Source organism: Oryx dammah, unplaced genomic scaffold (genome assembly GCF_014754425.2).
Source record: "Oryx dammah isolate SB20612 unplaced genomic scaffold, SCBI_Odam_1.1 HiC_scaffold_12, whole genome shotgun sequence".
Taxonomy (NCBI): domain Eukaryota; kingdom Metazoa; phylum Chordata; class Mammalia; order Artiodactyla; family Bovidae; genus Oryx; species Oryx dammah.
Window position 1 is genome coordinate 61,282,431 of NW_024070196.1, and position 24,192 is coordinate 61,306,622.

The window sequence follows — 24,192 nt, forward strand, 5'->3', positions numbered from 1 at the left end:
TCCATAATTATTAATTTTTGAGTTAGACTCTAAATCAGGTGCTGGGAGTATAAAGATGAATAACATATGGTTCCTGTCCTTTACATATAATGAAGTCTTAAATTTATTTACTAAGGAAATTTCAGAAAGTACTATTTCTCTAAGACTTTTTAAAAAATAAATATTTGATAAAAGACACATGCAAAGCAGATTTAAAGTGTTTAGTAAATACTTTTTTTTCCTATTAAAATGTAATTTGAATTAATCTCAAGGATCTTTTAATATGTTGCATGGCTTGTTGTATGAAGTTTTATATATTTGTCATGTGATTTTCATATATTATTCTTAGAGATAAATGTCAGTTTTATTTTGACCAGAAGCCTACTGAATTCTCTTCTTGGACTTAATGACATTAATGATGAATTGATAGGAACAGAATTTACATGCCACACTAATGAAATTTTCCTCCCTTTCTTGTCCAGGTGTGCCAGGTGGTGCCAATGCCAGCCAATCACCTCCCTGTTGGCAGCACCATGAGCACTGTGCACCTTTCTTCAGACGGCACTTACTTCTATTGGATCTGGTCTCCTGCCAGCCTGAATGAGAAAACACCTAAGGGACATTCTGTTTTCATGGACACTTTTGAACTTGTGGTGAGTTTCACTTTCTCATCCCGTGTCTTTGCGGAGACATTTTTACTTGCTTTCTTTTTATGTTGATGTGCAAGGGACCTAAGAAACTTGGAGTACTTGTGCAGTATATTCACTCTTGCCTCAAAATTGGTTTTTCTCTTGGAAGTGTTTTGAAGGTTTCTTTATTTGGAGTTGTATGACACAAGTAAAGCCAGGCTTTTTGAAGGTTAATCTAGCAACAGAATGGAGATAACAGTAGTTAATATGTAGACAGTGGGGTTTTTAAGGAGAAATGCTCATGAGCTTGCTGGAAATTTGGAACTCGATTACAGTAGCAAGATTGTGTCTACAGATGGATATTGGGCATCTCCGAGAGAGATGATGACTGAACCTGTGAAAGGCAACCATTCATTCATTCATTAGATATTGGCAGAGTATCTACTGAGAGCCAGGCACAGTGGCGTTTAGGTGGTGGGAATACAGTGATGGGCATCCTTCACTTAGAGATCCTTGCTCAAATGGAGCTTGTATCTTGACTAGTGGGTGGGTTGAGTGGCAGTGGGAGAGAGACAAAACTTCAACCATAATCGAATGAACAAATAAATGGACAACATAATTTGAGGTAGTGAAGGAAATGTAGTAGCTAACCAGATGAGGGAGTTGGGGGGAGGGGAAGGAAAAACATTCTAGGAAAAGGAGACCACAAGTGCAAAAGCCCTGTGGTGGGAGCAGGCATGTGTGTTATAGGAAATGACAGTGAGCCAGAGTGGGTGAGTTCAGAGAGCAGAGCTTGAGGCGAGGAGAGACGGGGAACTATGAGAGTCCAGACCTGCACTGTCCAGTGCAATAGCCAGTAGCCACATGGAGCTGTGGTTTAATTTAATCAGAAGTTTAAATTAATCAGAAATAAATACAGTTAAAACTTCAGTTGCTCAGTCACATTAGGCACGGGTCAAGTGCTCAGTAGCCACATGTGGCTGGTAGTGGCTACCATATTGAATGTCAAAGATAACATTTCCATCATTAAAGAAAGTTCTCCTGGACAGCACTGAGACGGCACGATAGTATTTGTAGAGACTTGTAAAAGAAAAAATTGCTCCAAGCCAGGTTCAACAAAACCTTTTTTCATGATGTAATTTAACAGCCTCCTTCTGGGAAGAATTTTAGCCTTCCTGGGAAGGGAGAAAAGACACTGAAGTAATTTCTAATAAACTTTAATGAGGTTATAACTTGTTCTGGAAAATCAGTCATCCATCCTGCCAGCTAACTATCAAGTTTAGTAACCTTTCAGTATACATTGTTCTTTTTCTATTATCTAGTTTCACAGTATTCTCCAAAAATGATATTTTCTTATAAAATGTCTTAGCCAGAGTGAGCCTTCAAATTGATGTGCTAGAGGTTGTACAACTAGGAATGTCTTTTTTTAAAAAGAAAAAAAGAAAAAAGAAAATTGTTTTCAAACAAACTTAACCTGCTGGTTAAAGGATTTAGATCTTTTTTCTGGACAGAGGAGCCTGACTGGCTATAGTCATGGGGTCTCAAGAGTCGGACTTGACTTAGCAAATAAACCACCACCGCCACCACCTAAGAATAATGGAAAAACATCAAAGAATTCCCCTTTCCTTGATATGCTTTGGTTGAATTTTAAAGATCATGTCAAAGAAAAACATGCACATGGATTAAAATGTGAGGTAGTACATCTAGTACATCTAGGCTTATAATGAAAAGTGGGAGTCTCTTGCCCCATCCCTGGCATGTTCCTTATAGATAGCTACTTTAATGGTGTCAGCTTTTCCTTCTTCCAGTGGTTACTTTCATGTCTCTAAGTGAAAGGCTTACATTGCTGTTTCTTGATTTACTAACTCCATATATTATGTGTTTGTGTTTTGGTTTTTTGCTGTGACAGATGAGGATTTGGCTCAATTCACCTCCTTTTTTTCTTCCTTCCTCCTAGTGTATTTATTTGATTCATTTTAATTCCTCTTTGTAGGAGGATATCTTTGTAACTTATAGTTAAACCTTTATTACTTGTTCCTCAGCTCTAAGTAGTATCTCTTATCCCCTGACCTTAGGAGATGGAGATAGATAATAGTGTCTCTTCTTGTCCTTTAGTATGGGGAAAGCCAAAAGTAAAAGTATACATTCAGGGGAATTCCCAAGAGGAAGAGAGATGATTCACCAACATCCAGCCTTAGAGCGTCTTAAGGATTGGTGGCATCAGGTATGGCACAGAACCACTGTGAGACTGGGGTATAGACTGCAAGTTTGTTAAAGGAACTGTTGTCTCCTTTCCTGGTACACACAACATTTGTGCTCAGATGCCAGCCGCCCAGGCAAAAGTCTTGATGTTTGTCTGAAAAAACCAAATGACCCTGGAGAAAAGACCCCACTGTACTAATATGTAGGTTCATATAAGTTAAAGACTTGCTGCCCCAGTGAATCACCCACAGTGATGTCTTCTAGTAAGTAAGCCTCCCCAACCATGTGCATAGCACTCCTTTCTAGTGGTGAACTGTTTTAAAAAAGAGCAGACACAAAAACACCCCAAACAAGCAAAAGCCAGGGCTTTGGAGAGCTGTGTGTGTGGAGGGGAGAGGAATAGATTTTAAAAGTTTGGCAAGGCAGTGATAATTATTGAAGCCAGGAGCTGGGCACATGGGGAGCTCATTATACTACTCTTTCTTCTTTTGTGTACATTTTAAAATGACACTAATAAAGTTCTTTAAAAAAAGTTAAAGCAGACCATTGAGAAACTCTAGACAAACTAGGAAAGTCTCCAGATTGGAAACTAAAAATAAGAAAAAGAAATCAGAAAAACAGCTAATAGAGTAAGATAAAGACCTCATTAGCGCTTACTACTCTGTGAGACATATGAGAAGATACTGCATTCATAAAACAGAGCAGGATGTCATGAAAAAAGGACTCTCAGAATGAGAAGGAGTTTATGGTTGTCAAATTTTAAAAATTAATAAGGGAATTAAAGGTGAAATCTAGAAAGTAGGATAAATAAAGAGCAGTAAATATGAAAAGATAAAAGACATAAAGGAATAATCCTTCTGAATACTTAGTAACAGCAGTTCCCAAAAGAGAACAGAAAATAAGATATTATCAAACAAATAATAGAAGAAAAATGTCAAACTAAAGGACACTGATGTCCAGATTAAAAGGTCTTTGGCACAGTGAATGAAAAATGTCCACACTGGCACCTCATCTTAAATTTCAGATTATCAGTAGCAAAGAAGATTCTAAAGCTTCTGGAGGTGAAATAAAATCATGTACAAATAATGAGGTATAAGAAGAACACTAGGCTGTTTAGTCTCATTACTGGATGTAAAAATGGGGCAGTACTTCCAAAAATTCTGGGGGAAATCAATATCTAATCCAGAAGTCAGATAGTCAACCAAAATATCAATCAGTCATAAAAAAAGCGTAAAGATATTTTTAGACATATAGGATCAAAAGCTCATACCTGCCCTGGAGGAAATAGAACAACTACAAGCCTTTGCCTGTGGCATGAAATAAAAAGTTGGGGAGACTCTCAAGGGCCTGCTCTAGATTAAAACAGTAACCTTTGAGTTACTTTTGGAGTCTGAATCCAATGGACCAATTGTAGAAAAGAAAATTTGGAGACAATTTGGAATTTGAATATAAAATAAGTATTAGAGGAAACTAAGGAGTATATTCTTATTTTTAAAGTTATGATAATGGCATTGTGATTATATAAGAAAATGTCCATATTTTTAGAGATGAGTAGTGTGGAGAAGGCAATGGCACCCCACTCCAGTACTCTTGCCTGGAAAATCCCATGGATGGAGGAGCCTGGTAGGCTGCAGTCCATGGGGTCACGAAGAGTCGGACATGACTGAGTGACTTCACTTTCACTTTTCACTTTCATGCATTGGAGAAGGAAATGGCAACCCACTCCAGTGTTCTTTCCTGGAGAATCCCAGGGACGGGGGAGCCTGGTGGGCTGCCATCTCTGGGGTCACACAGAGTCGGACACGACTGAAGCAACTTAGCAGCAGCAGCAGCAACAGTGAAATATTCAGAAGTGGAATTTCATGATGTCTGGGACATGTTTAAAATGGAGTAAAAAAGAGATAGGTGGGTTAAACAAATTTGGCTATATCCGGATAATAGTTGAAATTGGATGATGAATATGTGAAAGTTCATTATACTATTCACAATTTTTACCTATGTTTGAAATTTTTCATCATAAGATTAAAAAATTTTAAGCATCACCTGCCATTAATTTAGCAAATTCTAAAATACTGACTTGGGAAGCTAAACAAAGATACCTACCTGGCTTTCTGCTTATGATACTATCACAGAAAGGAACACTGTGTAGCCATTAAAAAGCATGGGGCAGATCTGTGTAGACTGAAGTAAATTAATTTCCAAGTTATATTGTTTAGTATAGAAAGCTTGGTTCAGTGCACTGTGTGTAATCAATCACTACCTACTGTGTGATAAAAATTGTGGTGGGCAGGTATGGATTCTCTCTGGAATTGGCCTTCTCCTATGATACTAGCTTTCCTCTCTCAGTGGATCATTCACCACAGCATATAAATAGAGGAGAGGATATTCAGCCTTGAAAAAGCAGAACCAACTCCCTTGACCCTCATTCTCCTCCACTCCCCTATCTTTGGTTCCCCTTTACAGCCATATGCTTGAAAGAATTTATTCTTACTGCTTTACTTTCTTTCCTTCTGTTTGCTCTTGAACCTGCTGCAGTCTCACCATGCCACCATAGCAGCTCTTCCCACGTTCCCCAGGGACTTCCACAATAGTAAATTCAAGGGCACTTCTCTTTTCTTTTTACTTGACCTTCTAGCAGTATTTAATATGATCTCACTTCCCCATTCGTGAAACTGTTTTCATTTGGACTTTGGGACACTCTTAGGGCTTCTCTCGTCACTGGTGTTTCCTATCTCCTGTCTTCCTAACCTCTCAACAGTCAAGGGTGCCAGGACCTATTTCTAGGACCCCTTCTGTCTACTCTGTATGCTCTTACTCCCTCGTTGATCTCATCCTGTCTTATAGCTTTAAACACCTCTCTGTACAGATGATGCTCAATTTTGCTTCTCAGCCAAAACCTGTCCCTGAGGTTCTGCATGCATATTGATGTGGGTGGGTGTTTGTATATGCTCAGGATATGAGACTTTTCCAGTTGGAAGTCTGATAGTTCCCTCAAGCTAGATATGTCCTGTACCAAACTCCTGATTTTACCCCAGATCCGCTTCTGCCTCAGGCTCTCCCGTTTCACTTCATGACATCTGTGTCCTCTCAGTGCTAGCCAGAGACCTCTGTGTCCCTCTCTCTCCTCTTTTCCCGTCCCCGATTCCTTGCCCAGTCAGCATATATTGCCTGCTTTACCTTCAAAATGTCTCCCAACCCCCTTCACCTCTGTAAGAGCGCTGTGTGATTCGCAGCTTCTGTCACTCCACTCCAGCCCGCCCGACCTCCTGGCTGACACACAGGCACTAACATGTTCTTCCTTCCGGGCCTTGTGCAGTGTCATCTGCAGATAGACAGACAGCTCGTTCTCTCTTTTTAGGTCTCTGCTCAAATATCATCTTATCAAAAAGACCTTTCTTACCATTCTTTATAAATTATTTTAGGTAAAATATAATCCTGTCCCTCCTTATCCCTTTTGCTTTGGTGCAGAATTCAGCTGTGACGGTACCAACATGTTGATCAGCAGGAAATACTTTATTCTTAATTTTAACCTTTTCCTTCAAGATTATAGAATAACCAAGGCATGGACTCTTTCTGCCTGATTTCATTACCTGTGCACTGGACACATCCTTGCTTGAGAATCTTCTATGATTCTCTTTTACCTTTTCAGGGCACATGTTTTACATCTTCAGTTCTGTTTTGCCCTGAGACCTCTTCCTGTGCCCATGTGCTTTCTGTAAGCTGCTGTTCTTCAGATAGATTCAGTGACAATTTTACTGCTGTTTTGTCTCTTTTTTGGGTCTGTTCTTAACTATATGGTCAGTATAATAAGGGATGCACTAGGTGCCTCTCCCCCTTCAACTCCATCGGTTTATGATTTTCTTTAAATTATGATTCGGATAGCTGAGATGATCTTCATTCATTCAGTGTTAATCCAGCGCCTTGTCTGGGTAGCAGGGTAATAAGCCTTTGTTTTCAAGGCACTTACATCAGAGTGTGGGGAGTTAGTAAGAAAGGAAACACAAGAAGAAAATAATCTCAGCTACTGGCAAATGCCGGGAAGAAAATAAAACAGGGTAATGCGATAGAGAGTGAGGGGGTAGAGGTGGCGAGCCACTCCAGTTTGCCTGGCAGAGAGGGCCATTCTGAGGAAGGACATTTGAGCTGAAATGAGAGTGATGAGAAGCAGCCATCTATCCTGCCAGAGACGGCAACCAACCCTCCCCATTTGCCAGGACCTGAGACGTTTCTTAGGACATGTACGGTTGGTGCTAAAACCAGGACAGTCTCAGGCAAATCAGAACTAGTCCAGTCCAGAAAGAGGGGTCAGCAAGTACAGGCCTAGCATGCAGGCATTTTAGAGGAGGGACAGAAGGCAGTGCCCTTAAAGTGTGGGGAGAAGGGGAAGCCAAAGCAGGGAGGTCAGTGGGTGTTGGACCCCATTTGAGTTTTGTTTTAAATTTATTGGGAAGCTGATGCAGGGCTTCAGACAGGGAAGGACATGATTTTATTTTCATCTGTAAATGAATCTTTGGCTAATGTAGTAAAACATACGGGGTCAAAATGGGGAGACCAAGTTGAGAGGCTGGATGGTCACTGGACTTGAGGTGGTGGCTTGGGCCAGGAAGGGAGCCAGAGGGAAGCTTCTTGTCATCACTAGCTGTGTGCTGCTTCTCACTCCTCCCAGGCTCTTCCCCCTCCTTTCAAAATCACTAGTAGCTTTTTCGTCCCAAAGAGATGCTTTGCTAAGTATAGAGGTTCCCAGATTTACTACTTGGGCACCAAAGCTGAGTCCTCTTTGCTTCTCACGGGTGCTTTATCAGGTTTTCTTTTCAATATTTTCAAAGTACTTAAACACAATAGCATGACTTTTTTTTTCTTAATTTAGCCATTGTTTTTCTTATGGAGCCAGATTGGGCAGTGCTTTTGAATGCCAAATGATTGATTTTTTAGTCTGGATGCCTTTGAAGGGTCATATTTAGAGTTGTGCAACATAAATAGAGCTACACTTGGTAACGTGAATCTAGCTGAAGGGTGGGGGTAACACAGTGTGGGAAGATGTGGATGTGTTCAATTTTAGGCTACATAGGCTATTCCAGCTGAAGTGCTTGGGAGTGGGAGGCAGTTAGAAAAGTTGTGCTCAATCCCAGTAGCAAGGACAGGTCTGTATATAGCAATGTAAGAGTTGCCATGGAGAGGTAGCATTGGATTTGGGTCAGGACGTGTGTGCATGCTGTCGCTTCAGTCGTGTCCCATGGATGTAGCCCGCCAGGCTCCTCTGTCCATGGGATTCTCCAGGCAAGAATACTGGAGTGGGTTGCATGCCCTCCTCTTGAGTCAGGACACAGATCTGTTTATTCAGCAGAGCTTCAAGTATTTACTGTCTGCTTCATGAGTGCTGGAAATGAGACAGCAAACAAGGCAGGCAGGATCCTGGCTCTTGGGGAGCCGGCATTCAGCTAAGGTGGAGTGGAGGTAGAAGGTCAAATAATAAATGAATTAATGAGTAAGATCATTTCAGAGAATGGTAAGTGCTGTGCAGGTAACATGACTGGATGTTGTGCTCTGGCTTGTGGGGGTTGAGTAGGAGAGAGTGGAGGGGATTCTTCTTTGGTAATCATGGAAAGCCTCTTAGAGGAGGTGACATTCTATGTAAGACCTAAATGATAGGAAAGAGCCAGGCACACACAGGAGGATCTAGGGACAGGGTATTCCAGCAAAGGTTTTAGAACCAGAGGCTGGGTCTAATCCTAAGCAGGCTCTCATTTAAGTAAGTGGAGATGGGAACCAGCAGATAAGAGGAGCACACAGAGGGCAGGAACTGTCTTGGCTTTGCTCATTAGAAGAGTCCCTTACACATAGGTACGTGTTCATGTTGAAAAGAAACCAGGGTTGTATTCTGCCGCTGAGACTGAGGCAGGACAACCCCAAGGTTTCTGGCAACCATGGCACAGCCTACACAGAAGACAAGGAAAAGCTTGATGATTTTGGTTTTAGGTTCCTCTTGACCATCAAGAATGTTCACTTGTTAGAGGGAACTGAGTTAAGTAGCTGTAAAGCGTTAAGAGGCAGAGGTGAGGAAATAGAAACAGCATTTTCAAACTCTGAGAAGCCTTTTTACTTATCTTTTGTGAACGTCTCATAAAAGCCTCCCTCAGCAGGTCCATCCCTCTCCGGGAACCTTGCCTGGCTGTGCTCCTCGGTTTGCTTCGTCTAGCCTCTTCTCTGTTACCAACTTTTCACTTAGGACTCCATCACTGCTTTTTATTTGCTTCTGGAAGCCTTTCCACTTCACACTCCTGTTCTTTCTTGTCTCTATTTCTACCTCTCTTCACTCATGGCACCAGTTTCTGAGACTCCAACCAGACCCAGAAGCCTGGTGTGGAGCAGGCAGTGGGTGAAGAGGCTGCTTGAGGTATATCTGAGACATCTGACAGTGAATGGAAGTTGAGAAGAGGGATGGTATTGCAATGGGCCACCAATGTTTTCTTTAAGATCTTGGAGACCTGTGAATATTTGAAACCAAAAAGAAGGAGATCAAAGAGGGAGACTGTGAGGGTGAAGGGGGCAGATGGGAGATAATTGAGGGGGCAGTTAGAAAGGAGGCAGAAATGCTTCTTCCTCTGAATTAAGAGGAAAAGATTAAATGAGGCTGAACACCAAGATTCTTGAGTGGGAAGAGAGACAAGTGGGAGCAGCTTATAGTAAGTGGTCTGGATCTTTTCAGTAATAATAGAAGCCAGGTGGTCTGCTTACAGCCATACTGAAAATTTGGTGGAAGAATTTTGGAATCGCCACCCCAGAGCTTTTGCTGAGTTATAATCAAACGATGAAGAACTGTCAAGTACCAGCAAGGATCCAGTTGAAGCTGGCATATATTTTTAGCAGACAAAGTCTGCCTTTCTCCACTGTTGCTCTGCCAATCCCTGAGCAGCTGGGGCTAATGTTGACTGCTGTTATTACAGAGTTTGGATTTTAGCCACTAATTATATTTCAAGAAGATATAATCCTCATAGCTATACTTAATAGTAAATCAAGACCTGATTGATTTGTTTTCCTCTCATCTTACTTGTACCTGTCAGAAGCTTGTAATTAGTGAGAGCTGCCTGTGGAATTCAGTATGAGGAATTTTCATCAACAACCTTTCGTAGAGCCTATTAAACTTGGCTCATTACTTTTAAGAATCTGGGCTATTAAAAATGAAAGCTCTCAAACATCTCATAGTTTCCCTTTTGTTCTCAGCTTCTGTAGAGCAATTAGGTTTTGAGGTGTACACCTACTCAGGTACAATTTTGGGAAATGTTTTTGAGTAACCAGGTGGCAATAATACACTTCTGAAGGAGAAGTTTGCTCACTGAATGGAAACAGGTCCATTTAAGAACTTCTTTTTCTTTAAATATTAGGTGGAAAATGGTGTATTCGTAGCCAACCCGCTTCAGGAACGCACAATTCTAATGAGAAAAGAGGGCGAGTCTGCAAAAAGCATTAATGAGATGCTCCTGAGCAGACTGTCCCGTTACCGAGCCTCGCCGTCCGCAACACTGGCTGCCCTCACCGGCTCCACCATCTCCAACACCCTGAAAGAGGACCAAGCAGGTTGGCTGCCGTTCACTTATCTCCTGTTTACCTTGTTCAGCTTCATTCAGCTCCATGTCTGTTTTGAGAGTATTGTCTTAGAGCAGTTTTAGGTTTGCAGCAAAATTAAAGGAAGGTACAGATTTTTTGTGTACCTCCCACCCCTACATGTGCACAGCTCCCCCTATTATCAGCATCCCCCACCAGACTGGTACACTTGTCACAATCGATGAACCCACCAAGACACGTAATAATCACCCAGAGTCCACAGTTCACCTTAGGGTTCACTCCTGGTGTTGTATGTTCCATGGGTTTGGACAAATGCATAATGACCTGTGTGCATCATTATTGTATCACATAGAGTAGTTGTATAGCCTTAAAAATCCTTTGCACTCTACCCATTCATCCCTCCCCACCCCCCAAACCCTGGCCACCACTGATCTTTTATTGTCTTCATAGTTTTGCCTTTTACAGAATATCATATAATCTGATTTACACAGAATATAGCCTTTTTATATGGGCTTCTTTCGCTTAATAATATATGCCTTTACAATTCCTCCATGCCTTTTCATGGCTTGATGGATTCGGCTTGTGGTTAGTGCATGCTGCCTGTGGCATTCAGGCAGTACTTGTTATTGAGCTCTTACAGACTTACAAAGCAGTTTGCTTTACATAGTTCACCTTTTTGTGTCCTTCCAGTCATTGTTCATTTTTTTTATTCCAAGCTAATACATACTGTTGGCTGTGAACATGAATTAGCAAGAATCTGTAAGAATTCAACACAGCTCTCTCCTTAATTGTAAATGCTTTGTCCTTATGTTAGTATAAATTATTTTCATGTTTAGTATATGCTTCATGAATATAAAAAACTCACATTTAACATCATCTTCACTAAATATGGGCTTCCCCGATGGCTCGGATGGGTAAAGAATCTGCTTGCAGTGCAGGAAACCTGGGTTCATTCCCAGGTCAAGAAGATCCCCTGGAGAAGGGAATGGCTGCCCACTCCAGTTTTCTTGCCTGGAGAGTTCCATGGACAGAGGAGCCTGTCAGGCTATAGTCCATGGGGTTGCAAGGAGTCAGGCAGGACTGAGCGACTAACACTTCCTCACTAAACGTATTCTCGACCAAGCAAATAAAAGGCAAACCCTCTACGACAGAGATTGATTTTTCTGGACTTTGGCATTTAGTGTTTGCACTGTAATATTTTTAAATAGATAATGTGTTTACAGAGTTTGAAAGTGAAAACAATATAAATGGTACATCCAGAAAAATCTTACTCCAGTATCCTGGTGTATTCTGTTATTTGCCCCGCCCTGCCCCCTATAGGTAGCTCTATTTATTAGTTTCTATTTATCCTGGCAGAGTTGTTGGTTTTTTTAATGCAAAGAGAAATTAAATTCATGTAGAAAGATACATTTATGTATTTTTTATCGTTCTTCTTTTCTCAGTAAAAGGTAGCCTGCTAAACACACTATTCTGTATTTTTAAAGCAGGAATCCTTAACTAGGGTAAGAATTCAGTGTTTCATAAGCATCCTTTCCCAAAGTTTTAAATAACATAGTATGTGTATCATCATAATTTTCATCAGAGTTTCATGGTCACTTATGACCCCCCTGCCAAAAGTCAAGAACCATTATTCTTGGAGAGTTTTCATATTACATATCAACTACATGAATTTATAACAAATCATGACCTGTAGTAAAAGATAAGGCTAGAAAAAGATGCCATGTAGAGAAAAATGATCTGAATAAATATACGTTTAATGAATTTAATGCAATTGTATGTTTTCATTCTTTTATATATTGAAATGTTAAGAAAAATATTTGTGATTCTTTGTGAGACTATCAAATTTTAAATATTTATTAGTCCATATTAGAATTTAAGGATAATATTTTACTTCTATAGGTCTCTATTATATCAAATACAAGTTAGAAATTTATTAATAGTTATTATAATTTGGTTCTTTGGATAATTTGAGTTATAGGCAATACTTTGTAGAGAGCAGTCCTTATTACCTAAATAAATGTTTTCTTGATAAGCTGAAGGCTTGATCTGGATTTGTCCCTTGGAAGAAAATTGAATCCTACCTGCACAATAGAAATGCTAAAGGAATGTTTGTTACCTAAGAAAATATGAGTGATATCAAAAAGAGGACTCAGTAGGCGAAGTGTATTTAGTTCCTCTGAAACTATTATTTGTATTCTAAATATGTGATCTCAATCACTGCACTTTTATGTACATTCTTGATGTATTCATTTAAACACGCTGTTGTTACATAAAAATTCACCAGTAATAGGCTAAGTGAATTTTTGACAATTATTCAACATTCAGAAGATCTAGGATTTTTTATTCTGTGGTAAACTAATACCTCTTACTATGTTAATAAGGGTATGTCTATTAAAAAAAAAATCTCAGTGAAAATGTTATGCTCACAAAGTTGCTAGCTTTTTAGGGTTTCTTACTTATGGAAATTTATGCTACTGGATTTATGTCCTAAATGAAGAATATATTTGCTGCAGGCTTGAAGTTTTAAAAAATGGAATTTAGAACCACAAGCATTCAAAGCAATGACAGATTAGATTTCACTTGTCTCACTTTTCTAATCTAAACCATCTAGAGATTATTTTATGTCTATGTAGGCAGTTATATTTTATACCCTGACAGCTTCCTAGGTAAAACACTCTGATTGACTTTCTGCTGCTGTCATCAATCCTCATTAGACTCATACATAGAAAATCCTTCAGTTCACCCTACGTTTTCATATCTGCCAGTGAGTAAGGGAAATTAAAGTACATTTTATACCTTTTAATTATAAACAATAATAATTATTTTTTTTTAATTTTTATTTTTACTTTATAATTATTTTCTTAATGATAATTTATGTCACTGATCCTAAAAAATAAAGAAAGAAAGAAAATGCATCATGGGTTATAAATCCTGCAGGCATAAAATTATTTTGTGATAGATACTGTGAAAGCTTTTATTAACTGGTTATGGGTTGAAATTTCTGGCTGATTCCATGTTTAAAGCTGTTTATAATGAATGAAATATCACAAGCCTATTAATAATTTGTTCTGTATAAAATGAAAAGATCTCTATTGGAGCACAGTTTCCTAGGGGGAAATATAAACAATAGGATTCTTCTTTTATTTTGAGATTTAGTCCATGTGAGGATTCATTGCTTTGAAAGATTTTTTAGAGCCATAAGGGCATATTGAGTACTGGGAACACCTTTGAGAAATGTTCAGATCATAGAACCAGGAGGCTTGGGGCCAGGCTATGGAGCTAGGAGATCATTATTTTTGCATTAGTGTATTATTTTTTGCTCTGTTTTCTGAATCTTAGTATATCCTTGCTAGAATTTGGGGCCCCCTTGTCATACTCTAATTTGGTTTGGTAATCAAATTAATCTGTGTGTCAACTGTTGTTACTCACCATTTTCATTCTTTTTACCAGCAAATACTAGCTGTGGACTTCCTCTAAAAATGCTTCGGAAGACACCCATTTATACCTGTGGTACATATTTAGTGATGCTGGTCCCACCTCCAGGGGGATCAGGCAGCTCTGCCACCCGATCTCTTTTTGGTGGAACAAGTGGTTTGTCGTCTTTAAAAAGTAAGTGAACTTTATTTATGGCTCTTTTCCCAATTTGTCTCCAACTCTGAAATTTAAGGTTTTTCCTAATAGTGATTTTGCACTTACTCTCTTAAATGTTTGTTTGCAAAAGCTCTTTGATAGCAACAAAAAACCCTATCAGTATCATCAGAGGCTAGGAGGAATGAAAAATAGAATTTTTGTAGATGATGTAATAGTACACTTCTGAAAACTATTGTCCTGTAAAATTACTCAAAATAATAATGAGGTCAGAAAGATCTTAGGAAATAAAATAATCTGTCATCACTTTATTTATTGATGACACAGCAAGAACTCTACCCACCATTAAGCTATTAAAATAAGTCTATGAGAGAACGAACTTATGGTTCCTGGGGGGAAGGATGGGGGCAAGGGATAGTTAGGGAGTTTGGGATAGACATGTACACACTGCTATGTTTAACATGGATAACAAGCAAGGTCCTACTGTATAGCACAGGGAAGTCGGCTCTATGTTATGTAATAACCTAGACAGGAAGGGAGTTTGGGGGGAAAATGGATACGTGTATATGTATGGCTCAGTCCCTTTGCTGTTCAGTTGAAACTATCACAACATTGTTAATTGGCTATATCCCAAATACAAAATAAAACATGTAAAAAGCAAAGGTCTGTGAAACGCCTCCATTTTAGGACACATACGTGTCTGAAATGTTAAGCAAAAAATGTATATGATACAAAATAGTGTGCAAAAATTCATTAGTGTTGTAAAGTGTACACGTATTTTTATAAAAGAGGGAGATATACTCATGATTAAAGTATAACTTACATACCATAAAATTTACCCATTTAAAATATACAATTCCATGGTTTTGTTTATTTAGAGTTGTCCAACCATCACCACTATCTAATTATAAAACATTTCTATCACTCCAAAAAGAAACCCCATACCCATTAACAGCCACTCCTTTCCCCACCCCCTCACCCAGCCTGTGGCCTCCACCAGTGTGCTTTCTGACTATGGACTTATCTATTCTAGACTTTCTATATATGTGGAATTATGCAATATATGTGCTTTTCAGTTCAGTTCAGTCGCTCAGTCGTGTCCAACTCTTTGCGACCCCATGGACTGCAGCATGCCAGGCCTCCCTGTCCATCACCAAATCCCGGAGCCTACCCAAACTCATGAACATTGAGTCAGTGATGCCATCCAACCATCTCATCCTCTGTCGTCCCCTTTTCCTCCTGCCCTCAACCTTTCCCAGCATCAGGGTCTTTTCAAATGAGTCAGCTCTTCACATCAGGTGGCCAAAGTATTGGAGTTTCAGCTTCAACATCAGACCTTCCAATGAACACCCAGGACTGATCTCCTTTAGGATGGACTGGTTGGATCTCCTTGCAGTTCAAGGGACTCTCAAGAGTCTTCTCCAACACCACAGTTCAAAAGCATCAATTCTTCTGCACTCAGCTTTCTTTATAGTCCAACTCTCACATCCATACATGACTACTGGAAAAACCATAGCCTTGACTAGACAGACCTTTGTTGGCAAAGTAATGTCTCTGCTTTTTAATATGCTGTCTATGTTGGTCATAACTTTCCTTCCAAGGAGTAAGCATCTTTTAATTTCATGGCTGCAATCACCATCCACAGTGATTTGGGAGGCCCCCAAAAATAAAGTCAGCCACTGTTTCCCCATCTATTTGCCATGAAGTGATGGGACCAGATGCCATGATCTTTGTTTTCTGAATGTTGAGTTTTAAGCCAACTTTTTCACTCTCCTCTTTCACTTTCATCAAGAGGCTCTTTAGTTCCTCTTCACTTTTCTGCCATAAGGGTGATGTCATCTGCATATCTGAGGTTATTGATATTTCTCCCAGCAATCTTGATTCCAGCTTGTGCTTCTTCCAGCCCAGCGTTTTTCATGATGTACCCTGCATATAAGTTAAATAAGCAGGGTGACAATATACAGCCTTGACGTACTCCTTTTCCTATTTGGAACCAGTCTGTTGTTCCATGTCCAGTTCTAACTGTTGCTTCCTGACCTGCATACAGGTTTCTCAAGAGGCAGGTCAAGTCGTCTGGTATTCCCATCTCTTTCAGAATTTTCCACAGTTTATTGTGATCCACACAGTCAAAAGCTTTGGCATAGTCAATAAAGCAGACACAGATGTTTTTCTGGAACTCTCTTGCTCTTCTGATGATCCAGCAGATGGTGGCAATTTGATCTCTGGTTCCTCTGCCTTTTCTAAAACCAGCTTGAACATCTGGAAGTTCACGATTCATGTATTGCTGAAGCCTGACTTAGAGAATTTTGAGCATTACTTTATTAGCGTGTGAGATGAGTGCAATTGTGTGGTAGTTTGAGCATTCTTTGGCATTTCCTTTGTTTGGGATTGGAATGAAAACTGACCTTTTCCAGTCTTGTGGCCACTGCTGAGTTTTCCAAATTTGCTGGCATATTGAGTGCAGCACTTTCACAGCATCATCTTTCAGGATTTGAAATAGCTCCACTGGAATTCCATCACCTCCACTAGGTTTGTATGTAGTGATGCTTTCTAAGGCCCACTTGACTTCACATTCCGGGATGTCTGGCTCTAGGTGAGTGATCACACCATCGTGGTTATCTGGGTCATGAAGATCTTTTTTGTTCAGTTCGTCTGTATATTCTTGCCACCTCTTCTTAATATCTTCTGCTTCTTTCGGGTCCATACCATTTCTGCCCTTTATTGAGCCCATCTTTGCATGAAATGTTCCCTTGGTATCTCTAATTTTCTTGAAGAGATCTCTAGTCTTTCCCATTCTGTTGTTTTCCTCTATTTCTTTGCACTGATCGCTGAGGGAGGCTTTTTTATCTCTCCTTGCTTATTCTTTGGAACTCTGCATTCAAATGGGTATATCTTTCCTTTTCTCCTTTGCTTTTTGCTTCTCTTCTTTTCATAGCTATTTGTAAGGCCTCCTCAGACTTAGTGACTGGCTTTTTCTTTAACTGAAACATAATGTTCCCAAGTTTCATCCATGTTGTAGCACAAATCATTGCTTCATTTCTTTCTATGGCCAAATCATATTTGATTGTATGGATATACTGCATTGACGTTTGAGTTGTTTCTGCTTTTTGGCTCTTTTGAGTAATGCTACTATGAACATTCATGTACAAGTTTTTGTGTGGACATATTGTCATTTCTCTTGGGTGTGTGTGTAAGAGGAAAATTCTGGGTCCTGTGGTACCTCTATGTTTAATCTTTTCGAGGGATTGCTGAACTCGTTTCCCGTGGCTGTACCATTTTAGAGGCTCATTAGCAATGGTTCCAGTTTTTCCACATTCTCTCTAACATTTGTTATTTTCCTTTTTTGTTGTTTTTGTTGTTTTACTAGCCATCCCAGTGGATATGAAATAGTATCTCATTGTGGTTTTGATTTGCATTTCCCTAGCAATTAATGACAGAGAAGGCGATAGCACTCCACTCCAGTACTCTTGCCTGGAAAATCCCATGGATGGAGGAGCCTGGTAGGCTGCAGTCCATGGGGTCGCAAAGAGTCGGACATGACTGAGCGACTTCACTTTCACTTTTCACTTTCATGCATTGCAGAAGGAAATGGCAACCCACTCCAGTGTTCTTGCCTGGAGAATCCCAGGGATGGGGGAGCCTGGTGGGCTGCCGTCTCTGGGCTCGCACAGAGTTGGACACGACTGAAGCAACTTAGCAGCAGCAGCAGCAGCAGCAATTAATGATGCTGAACATCTTTTCTTGTGCTCATTGACTTTTTGTATATTCTTTGGAGAAATATCTATTCAAATTCTTTGTCCATTTTAAAATTGGGTTATTTGTCTTTTCATTGATCATTAATCATCAAACTTTTTTTTAGTTTCCTTGGCATGTTTTTTTCCCCCACTCAATTGAAATTAGCCCCACTTGATTAAAACAGGTCTTCATGGTGCCATTTTTTTCATGAGGATATAGCTTACTCAATGATTCTATTTTAGACCAACAAATAAATGCTGAAATTCCTTCTGTGCCCTCTTCCACAGTGGTCACTGTGGAGGCTACTCAGTAAGTGGAAAAAGTGGTGTTTGCCGTGAGGAGCTCATAGTCTGGTTAGGAGAAATGATGTCTGTGTGTGAAACAACTAGAAAACGAAGCACGATGCTGTGTTCAGTGCCTGAACCATGGGAAGCAGATGTAAATGCTGCAGAATCAGAGAAAGAAACGGTCATTGTCGAGTGGGGTAGAAGGGAGAGACTTCATGAAGTTTTGAATTTGTCCTGAAAAATGGCTGTTATTCATGTAAGTGGCCGCATGGGGAAAGGCATATGCATGGGAAACACAATCAAAAAGAGATTTGGAGAAGACCATTCGTTGGTGTGCAGGACAGAACAATAGAAAATAGAAAAGAAACAAAGAGTGCCGTTTAGATCACAGCTCAAGTCAGTCATGATAAGAATCTGGATTACTAGGGTGATGCAGCTAAAAATGAGAAATTTGAGAGGCACTGCTCGGATTTTCTGTTGAAAAGTGGGGAAGAAAATAACACCAGTAATAGAGCTAGCCCATCTGCCACAGCAGCCATTGAAGAGCAGTGACTATGGCTCTGTGCTACCCCCTAGCCAGGGGCCTCAGCAAGGGCCACCAGGTGACCAAGAACAAGAACAGCCCCACCAGACATGATGCAGAAGGTGTGCACCTTTGCTCCTGAGGAGCAGCATGCCATGGAGCGGCATGCCAAGGTCTCCGAAGAACAAGCAGGCCCTCAAGTTCATCAAGAAAAAAGGTGGGGACATACATCCGTGCCGAGAGGGAAAGAGAGGAGCTTAATGTCCCGGCCACCATGAGGAAAGCAGCAGCCAGGAAGGACTGAGGCCCCTCCCCTCTGTCCCAATAAAACCTTTTCAGGAGAAAAATTAGTAGCTAACATATATGTGCTGGTGTAGATCCTTGACGTGTTTTTTAACTCACTTAATCTTCACAATAACTATATAAAGTAGATACTTTTATTATCTCCACTTTACACGTGGGGCAACTGAGAGGTTCAGTAAATTTGCCAGGGTCCCACAGAAGTGGTGGAGCTAGAATTCAAATTCAGAATCCTGAAGTACATGCTTGTCATCACTGCACTCTCCTTTGTTAAGGGAAAAGGCCAAAATCTCTCCAAACTTTAGAGCCAGTGCTTGGAAGGATAGCAACTGACCTGTGTTTGAACACCCTCTGACCTTTATTGAGCACCAAATGTATGTAAGGTGTTTCTTGTAAATGTTGCTACTTTGTGATGTTAATGATCATAACCCCTCTTGTGATTAACCTTTTGACAATCTATATTGAAAAAACCCGTATGTAAAAGTTGCTGTTTTAAAAACACTTTCAAAAATATACTTCACTTTGATAGCTGTTCCTCTTGCTGCTTGGAGCTCTGAGTAGTGGGATTTTAGTCCATCATGTGTCTAAGCTGACTTGTCTTCACTCTGGGCACCATGGGGATGGGTTGGCTGTCCATTAGTGCCTTCTGAATTTTGTGGAGTCAAACAGTTGGGAAAAAAAAGAAAAAATATGGTTCACTACATTGGAAGAGACTTTATGACAGTTTTTTTTGTGTGTGTGTGGTCTTAACATGTGTCTTTTGTCTCCTTACTGTTACACCAATAGACAACCAAAAAAAGATGTGATTTTGATGAAAATCTTTATCAGTTCAGTTCAGTTGCTCAGTCGTTTCCGACTCTTTGCGACCCCATGAATCGCAGCACGCCAGGCCTCCCTGTCCATCACCATCTCCTGGAGTTCACTCAAACTCATGTCCATCGAGTCAGTGATGCCATCCAGCCATCTCATCCTCTGTCGTCCCCTTTTCCTCCTGCCCCCAATCCCTCCCAGCATCAGAGTCTTTTCCAATGAGTCAACTCTTCCCATGAGGTGGCCAAAGTACTGGAGTTTCAGCTTTAGCATCATTCCTTCCAAGGAACACCCAGGGCTGATCTTTAGAATGAACTGGTTGGATCTCCTTGCAGTCCAAGGGACTCTCAAGAGTCTTCTCCAACACAGTTCAAAAGCATCTATTCTTCGGTGCTCAGCTTTCTTCATATTTATGTCTTTATATTATATGTCATATTTATATATCTTTATATTAAGAGGCTAAAATTTAACTCACCATCATTCATCTCAAGGCTTACTAAACTGTTTGTTTCTGAAGTCCTCGCCTCTAGCTTGGTGTATAATATTTCGGATGGTCAATTCACAAGTCGTGCTGACCTCATAGATGCTGCTGGAAGCTCCTTGGGGCGTGGTGCTCTTGTACCAGGATTGGGTAAGAATTGAAAGCCCACATTTATTGTCCTTGGAAAATTCAAAATTTTAGCAATTTCTCTCAAAAAGTCTTGCCGGTTCTCTATGGTATTCTAGTTTCCTTAAAAGAATTTTTTTATGCTACTCTTTAGTTGTGAGGATTAATATAAGAAATTGTCCTATGTGAAATTCCTCTGCATAAATTATGATTGAAGATACTGTCCGTTATAGGTTATATGATGATCCTATAACAAATTTTTCTCAAGTTCATGCCATAAAGAAACCTCTTTCCCCTAAGGGTTTGGTCTACTTCTTATTGTTAGAAGATGAGCATTATGTAATATATTGGATATTCTGTTTGCATTGGCACCTAGGAAGCTTGATTCTGAGTTTAGGGCTCAGTTACTAAGGCTTTTCCTGTGTGTCAGTGTTAACTAGTCCTGTTGTACCTGGGTTTTAATGTGAGCCACTTGAATCCTTTTTGGAGTTGAAAAGGTCACATGTAAGTCAGTGACTAAAAACTTTCTATTCCTTGAGACTATTCCATTCTCACATATGAGTTAAGCCAAGTAGACTGAATCCTTTGAGCCCCAGTCTACTGCTTTGCCATCTCTAGGGAGCATCCTGGCCCTTCCACTCTTTAGCAGTGCTTATGAGAAGTATATATCCAGCAGATGATGACGTGATAGTTGTATAAAGGTTGCTGTTTTTGCAGGTGCCTGTTACGATACAGTGAACAACATGCTGTGGACATGCTCGAATGACTATATCGATCAGTGGTGTAATCCTGGGAATCAGGCCTTCCATTACGTCTGCCAGAGACTTGGAGTCAGCCATATCATCACTGAGCCCAAAGGTGGGTGCACTCATTGCCCTACAGGAAGAGATTCTTCCCCGGGAAATAAGAGACAGCACAGCAGCAGTATAAGTGGGAATGTACCCCAAGCAGCAAAGTGTGTCAACAGCCTTCCCTTTTCAAATTTAGAATTTAGAATTCTTATTATCTGATTGGTTTATGATTAAATAAATAAATGTGTAAATAAATAGAGCTTTTGAGGTGGTCCACAGACTTTTTTTAAAAGGAAATTGTTACAACCCTTCTGAATTGTCAGAAATTTAGTACAGAAATTCACTCTTTGTATTTGGCATGGGATTATATAAGCTGTTATGTTTTGCTTTAAAAACAACTTACTTATACACAGACTTACAATTTGATAGAATATCCAGCAAATGATCTTTAGATTTCTTAATATTAAGAATTGTTAATTGTTAATATTAATTTAAAATCTCATGACTTCAGAGTCAACTACAGTGGTATGTATGTAGTAGTGAGTAGCTCAGCAAATCCTCTCTTGATAAAGCAGTGATGAACTGAATTATCACAAATAACTCTTTCTACAAAATTAAAATACCAACTAAAAAAGTATTTCTAGACTCTGGAAATTGACCAAAGGGATATAACAAATTGAGAAGCAGTATTCATTAAAACAAACAAACAAAAAACCCACTGAACTTTGGCTAGGCACAGTAGAAGTCTGTGGTGTTCTTAGCTGGAGATACCCCTGTCCCCCACTTTAAGCTTGATCAGTGCCATAATTCTGGCAGGGTGGGACAGATCATGGAAGCCAACAGCCTTGCTGCCAGAAGGGGCTAACTGATTTGGAGTGGAGCATGGAAAAAATTCATGCTCAGCAGCAGTGTCAATAATAGTAGTGGTCTTGGTGGCAAACAGAGACAACCAGTGGCTTAACTAGCCTGAGGTTGTGGTCCTGGTTAGGGCAAGCAGCAAACCAGCAAACTAGCCAGAAATTTACTGGTGAGATTTGGGTAATGAGAAAGCTACAAAAAGACCTTCATAAGCTCCCCCAAACATCTGAAGAAGCCAGAGAAGGCCCAAGCTGTTCACATAGGCCTGGCTGAAAATGATCCTTCATACACATGCAGAAATTTGAGAGGGTCCAGCAGAAGGTGAAAACCATGGAAGAGTTTAAAACTGCCTAAACTTTGTGCTTCCCCCATAAAACATGGATCCATCCAGGGTAGAAGTTGTACTAGCTCAGGGTGTTTGAGCACAACCTATGACTCAGACGAGGTTACTTCCTACCTACCACTAGGAAGATAACTTTAAAAAGAAAAATGAGAATAATAAAAATAAACAAATGAAAGAAAAGAAATAGTAAAATAGAAAGAAGAATTTTTTAAAAAGTGAGCAGAGAAACCAGTAGCTAAACACTGCAGGCAAAACTCAGATATTAGATTTAGCAGATGAAGACTTTAAAGCAGCCTTTATAAATAAATTCAGAGAACTAAAGAAAACCATGTTTAAAAGACTAAAGGAAAGTATAATGATCATAATTATAAACAAATAGAGAATTTCAACAAAGAGTTTATTAAAAAAAAAAAGAACTAGTTGGAAATTCTGGATTTGAAAAGTTCAGTGACTAAGAAAAAAAAATTACTAGAATGGTTCAACAGCAAATTTGAGATGGTCAGAAAAATAATCAGCAAAGTTGAATATAGGTGAATAGAGATTTTTCTAGAAGAGTTACCAGCATGGAATCTAAGCTGAAATGGCCTGAATTCACATCCCAACCCTACCATTAGTGTCTGTGTGACCTCAGGTGAGTTACTGACTCTGATTCTTGAGTCACTTCTCTACAAAACAGGGCTAAAATAATCAAAGTTGATAGCGATATTATAAGGTAATGCATGTAAAGCATTCAGCCCAGTGTCTAGCATATAGAAAGGGCTCAAGAAGTGGTAGCTACTTACGCTTTTTTTTTTTTAATGGAAATTCCCAAGTGTTTTCACCCCAGCACTCTGTGGCAAGGAAAAGAGTTCTCCAGCAGTAGTGGCAGAGATTGAAGCCAAATTAGTCTCTTCCAGTGTGCGTGTACCTTTTGTAAGTGAGAGGTATGTTCTGTGGTGACCACCCACAGAGATGTCTTTCCTCACAGACTTTCCTTTTCATCTTCTAGAAGAGGCTATAACCACGAATGAGGTTATAAACCAGTTATTGCACCACGTTGGTGCGATGTGCATACACCAACTCAATCTTCTTGCTACCAACCCCAATCTTCCAATCACAAGTGTCTTGGGCAAACAGCATCCCATTGAAGCACACCATCTTAGCAGTATTTGTGACATTATGGAGAAGGCCATGGTTAATGGAGACACCTGTATTATACGCTGCATTCTTGTTGTCTTTCAGGTAAATATACTATTTTGAGATAATTGAAATAGAGAAAAAGAAACACAGACTCTGGCTTCCGTCAGCTAATTTCTACCAGGAGAAAAATGTTATAACATTCCTGTTTTGCAACTTAACCACGTTCTAATCCTGTAATTAGGATATCCATCATATTCATTGCACTGCAGTTAATGGAATATTGCTATATGTAGCTCATTGCAATTAATATATGTAAAATATTTAATTATACCATTACACAATAGAAGAGATTGTGTTTAAAAATCCAACTGGGTATTTATTCATAAGAATAACCAGCATGTTCTTTCTTCATAGGGATAATTTTATTCCCAGTAGAATTAGCATTTTCAGATATACCCCTTCTGTTTCTGTAGGTGGTGTTTAAATTTTTCTTCAGCCCACAAACTGAAAGGAATCGAGACATCATTCGACGGTCAGGATTGCTTCTTTGGCAGTTGTTGATGGCACCCAAAGATCAAATTTGCCCTGAAATTCAGAAGGAGGTCTGCCTTGCCATCAGGTAATCAGCACATGATTTTCTTAGTGTTCTCTACCAAAGGCTTCTTCTGTGCTTCATTGTGATTGTCCCTCTAGGCTGTTAGCCTCCCATGTCTCCTCCCCCATCCCATAGTCAGGACCTCAGGGACTCAGACATTCCTCATGTATGATGGATCTTAAAACAGCAAAAGAAAAATACAGTCCCTATAAGTAGATATTTTGATGGTTTGCAAATAGATGTTCTTCTCATTTGGGTCAAAG

The 24,192-nt window shown here is 39.8% G+C and overlaps 1 protein-coding gene and 1 non-coding gene across 7 annotated transcripts in view; both read left to right on the top strand.

Moving 5' to 3' along the window:
* The window catches only part of HECTD4 (HECT domain E3 ubiquitin protein ligase 4), a 168,215-nt gene that overhangs the window by 63,779 nt on the left and 80,244 nt on the right, over positions 1-24,192 (top strand). For all 6 annotated transcript variants that reach the window (XM_040250847.1, XM_040250848.1, XM_040250849.1 and 3 more), the window contains exons 7-13: positions 462-632; positions 10,193-10,385; positions 13,824-13,982; positions 20,134-20,247; positions 20,941-21,081; positions 23,204-23,436; positions 23,808-23,953. In XM_040250847.1, the coding sequence (XP_040106781.1) occupies positions 462-632; positions 10,193-10,385; positions 13,824-13,982; positions 20,134-20,247; positions 20,941-21,081; positions 23,204-23,436; positions 23,808-23,953 (1,157 nt within the window). The remainder of the gene's footprint in view (positions 1-461; positions 633-10,192; positions 10,386-13,823; positions 13,983-20,133; positions 20,248-20,940; positions 21,082-23,203; positions 23,437-23,807; positions 23,954-24,192) is intronic.
* LOC120871693 lies at positions 19,330-19,477 on the top strand. The gene has a single exon (XR_005723113.1). It is a non-coding gene; the product is annotated as a small nucleolar RNA SNORA79 (small nucleolar RNA).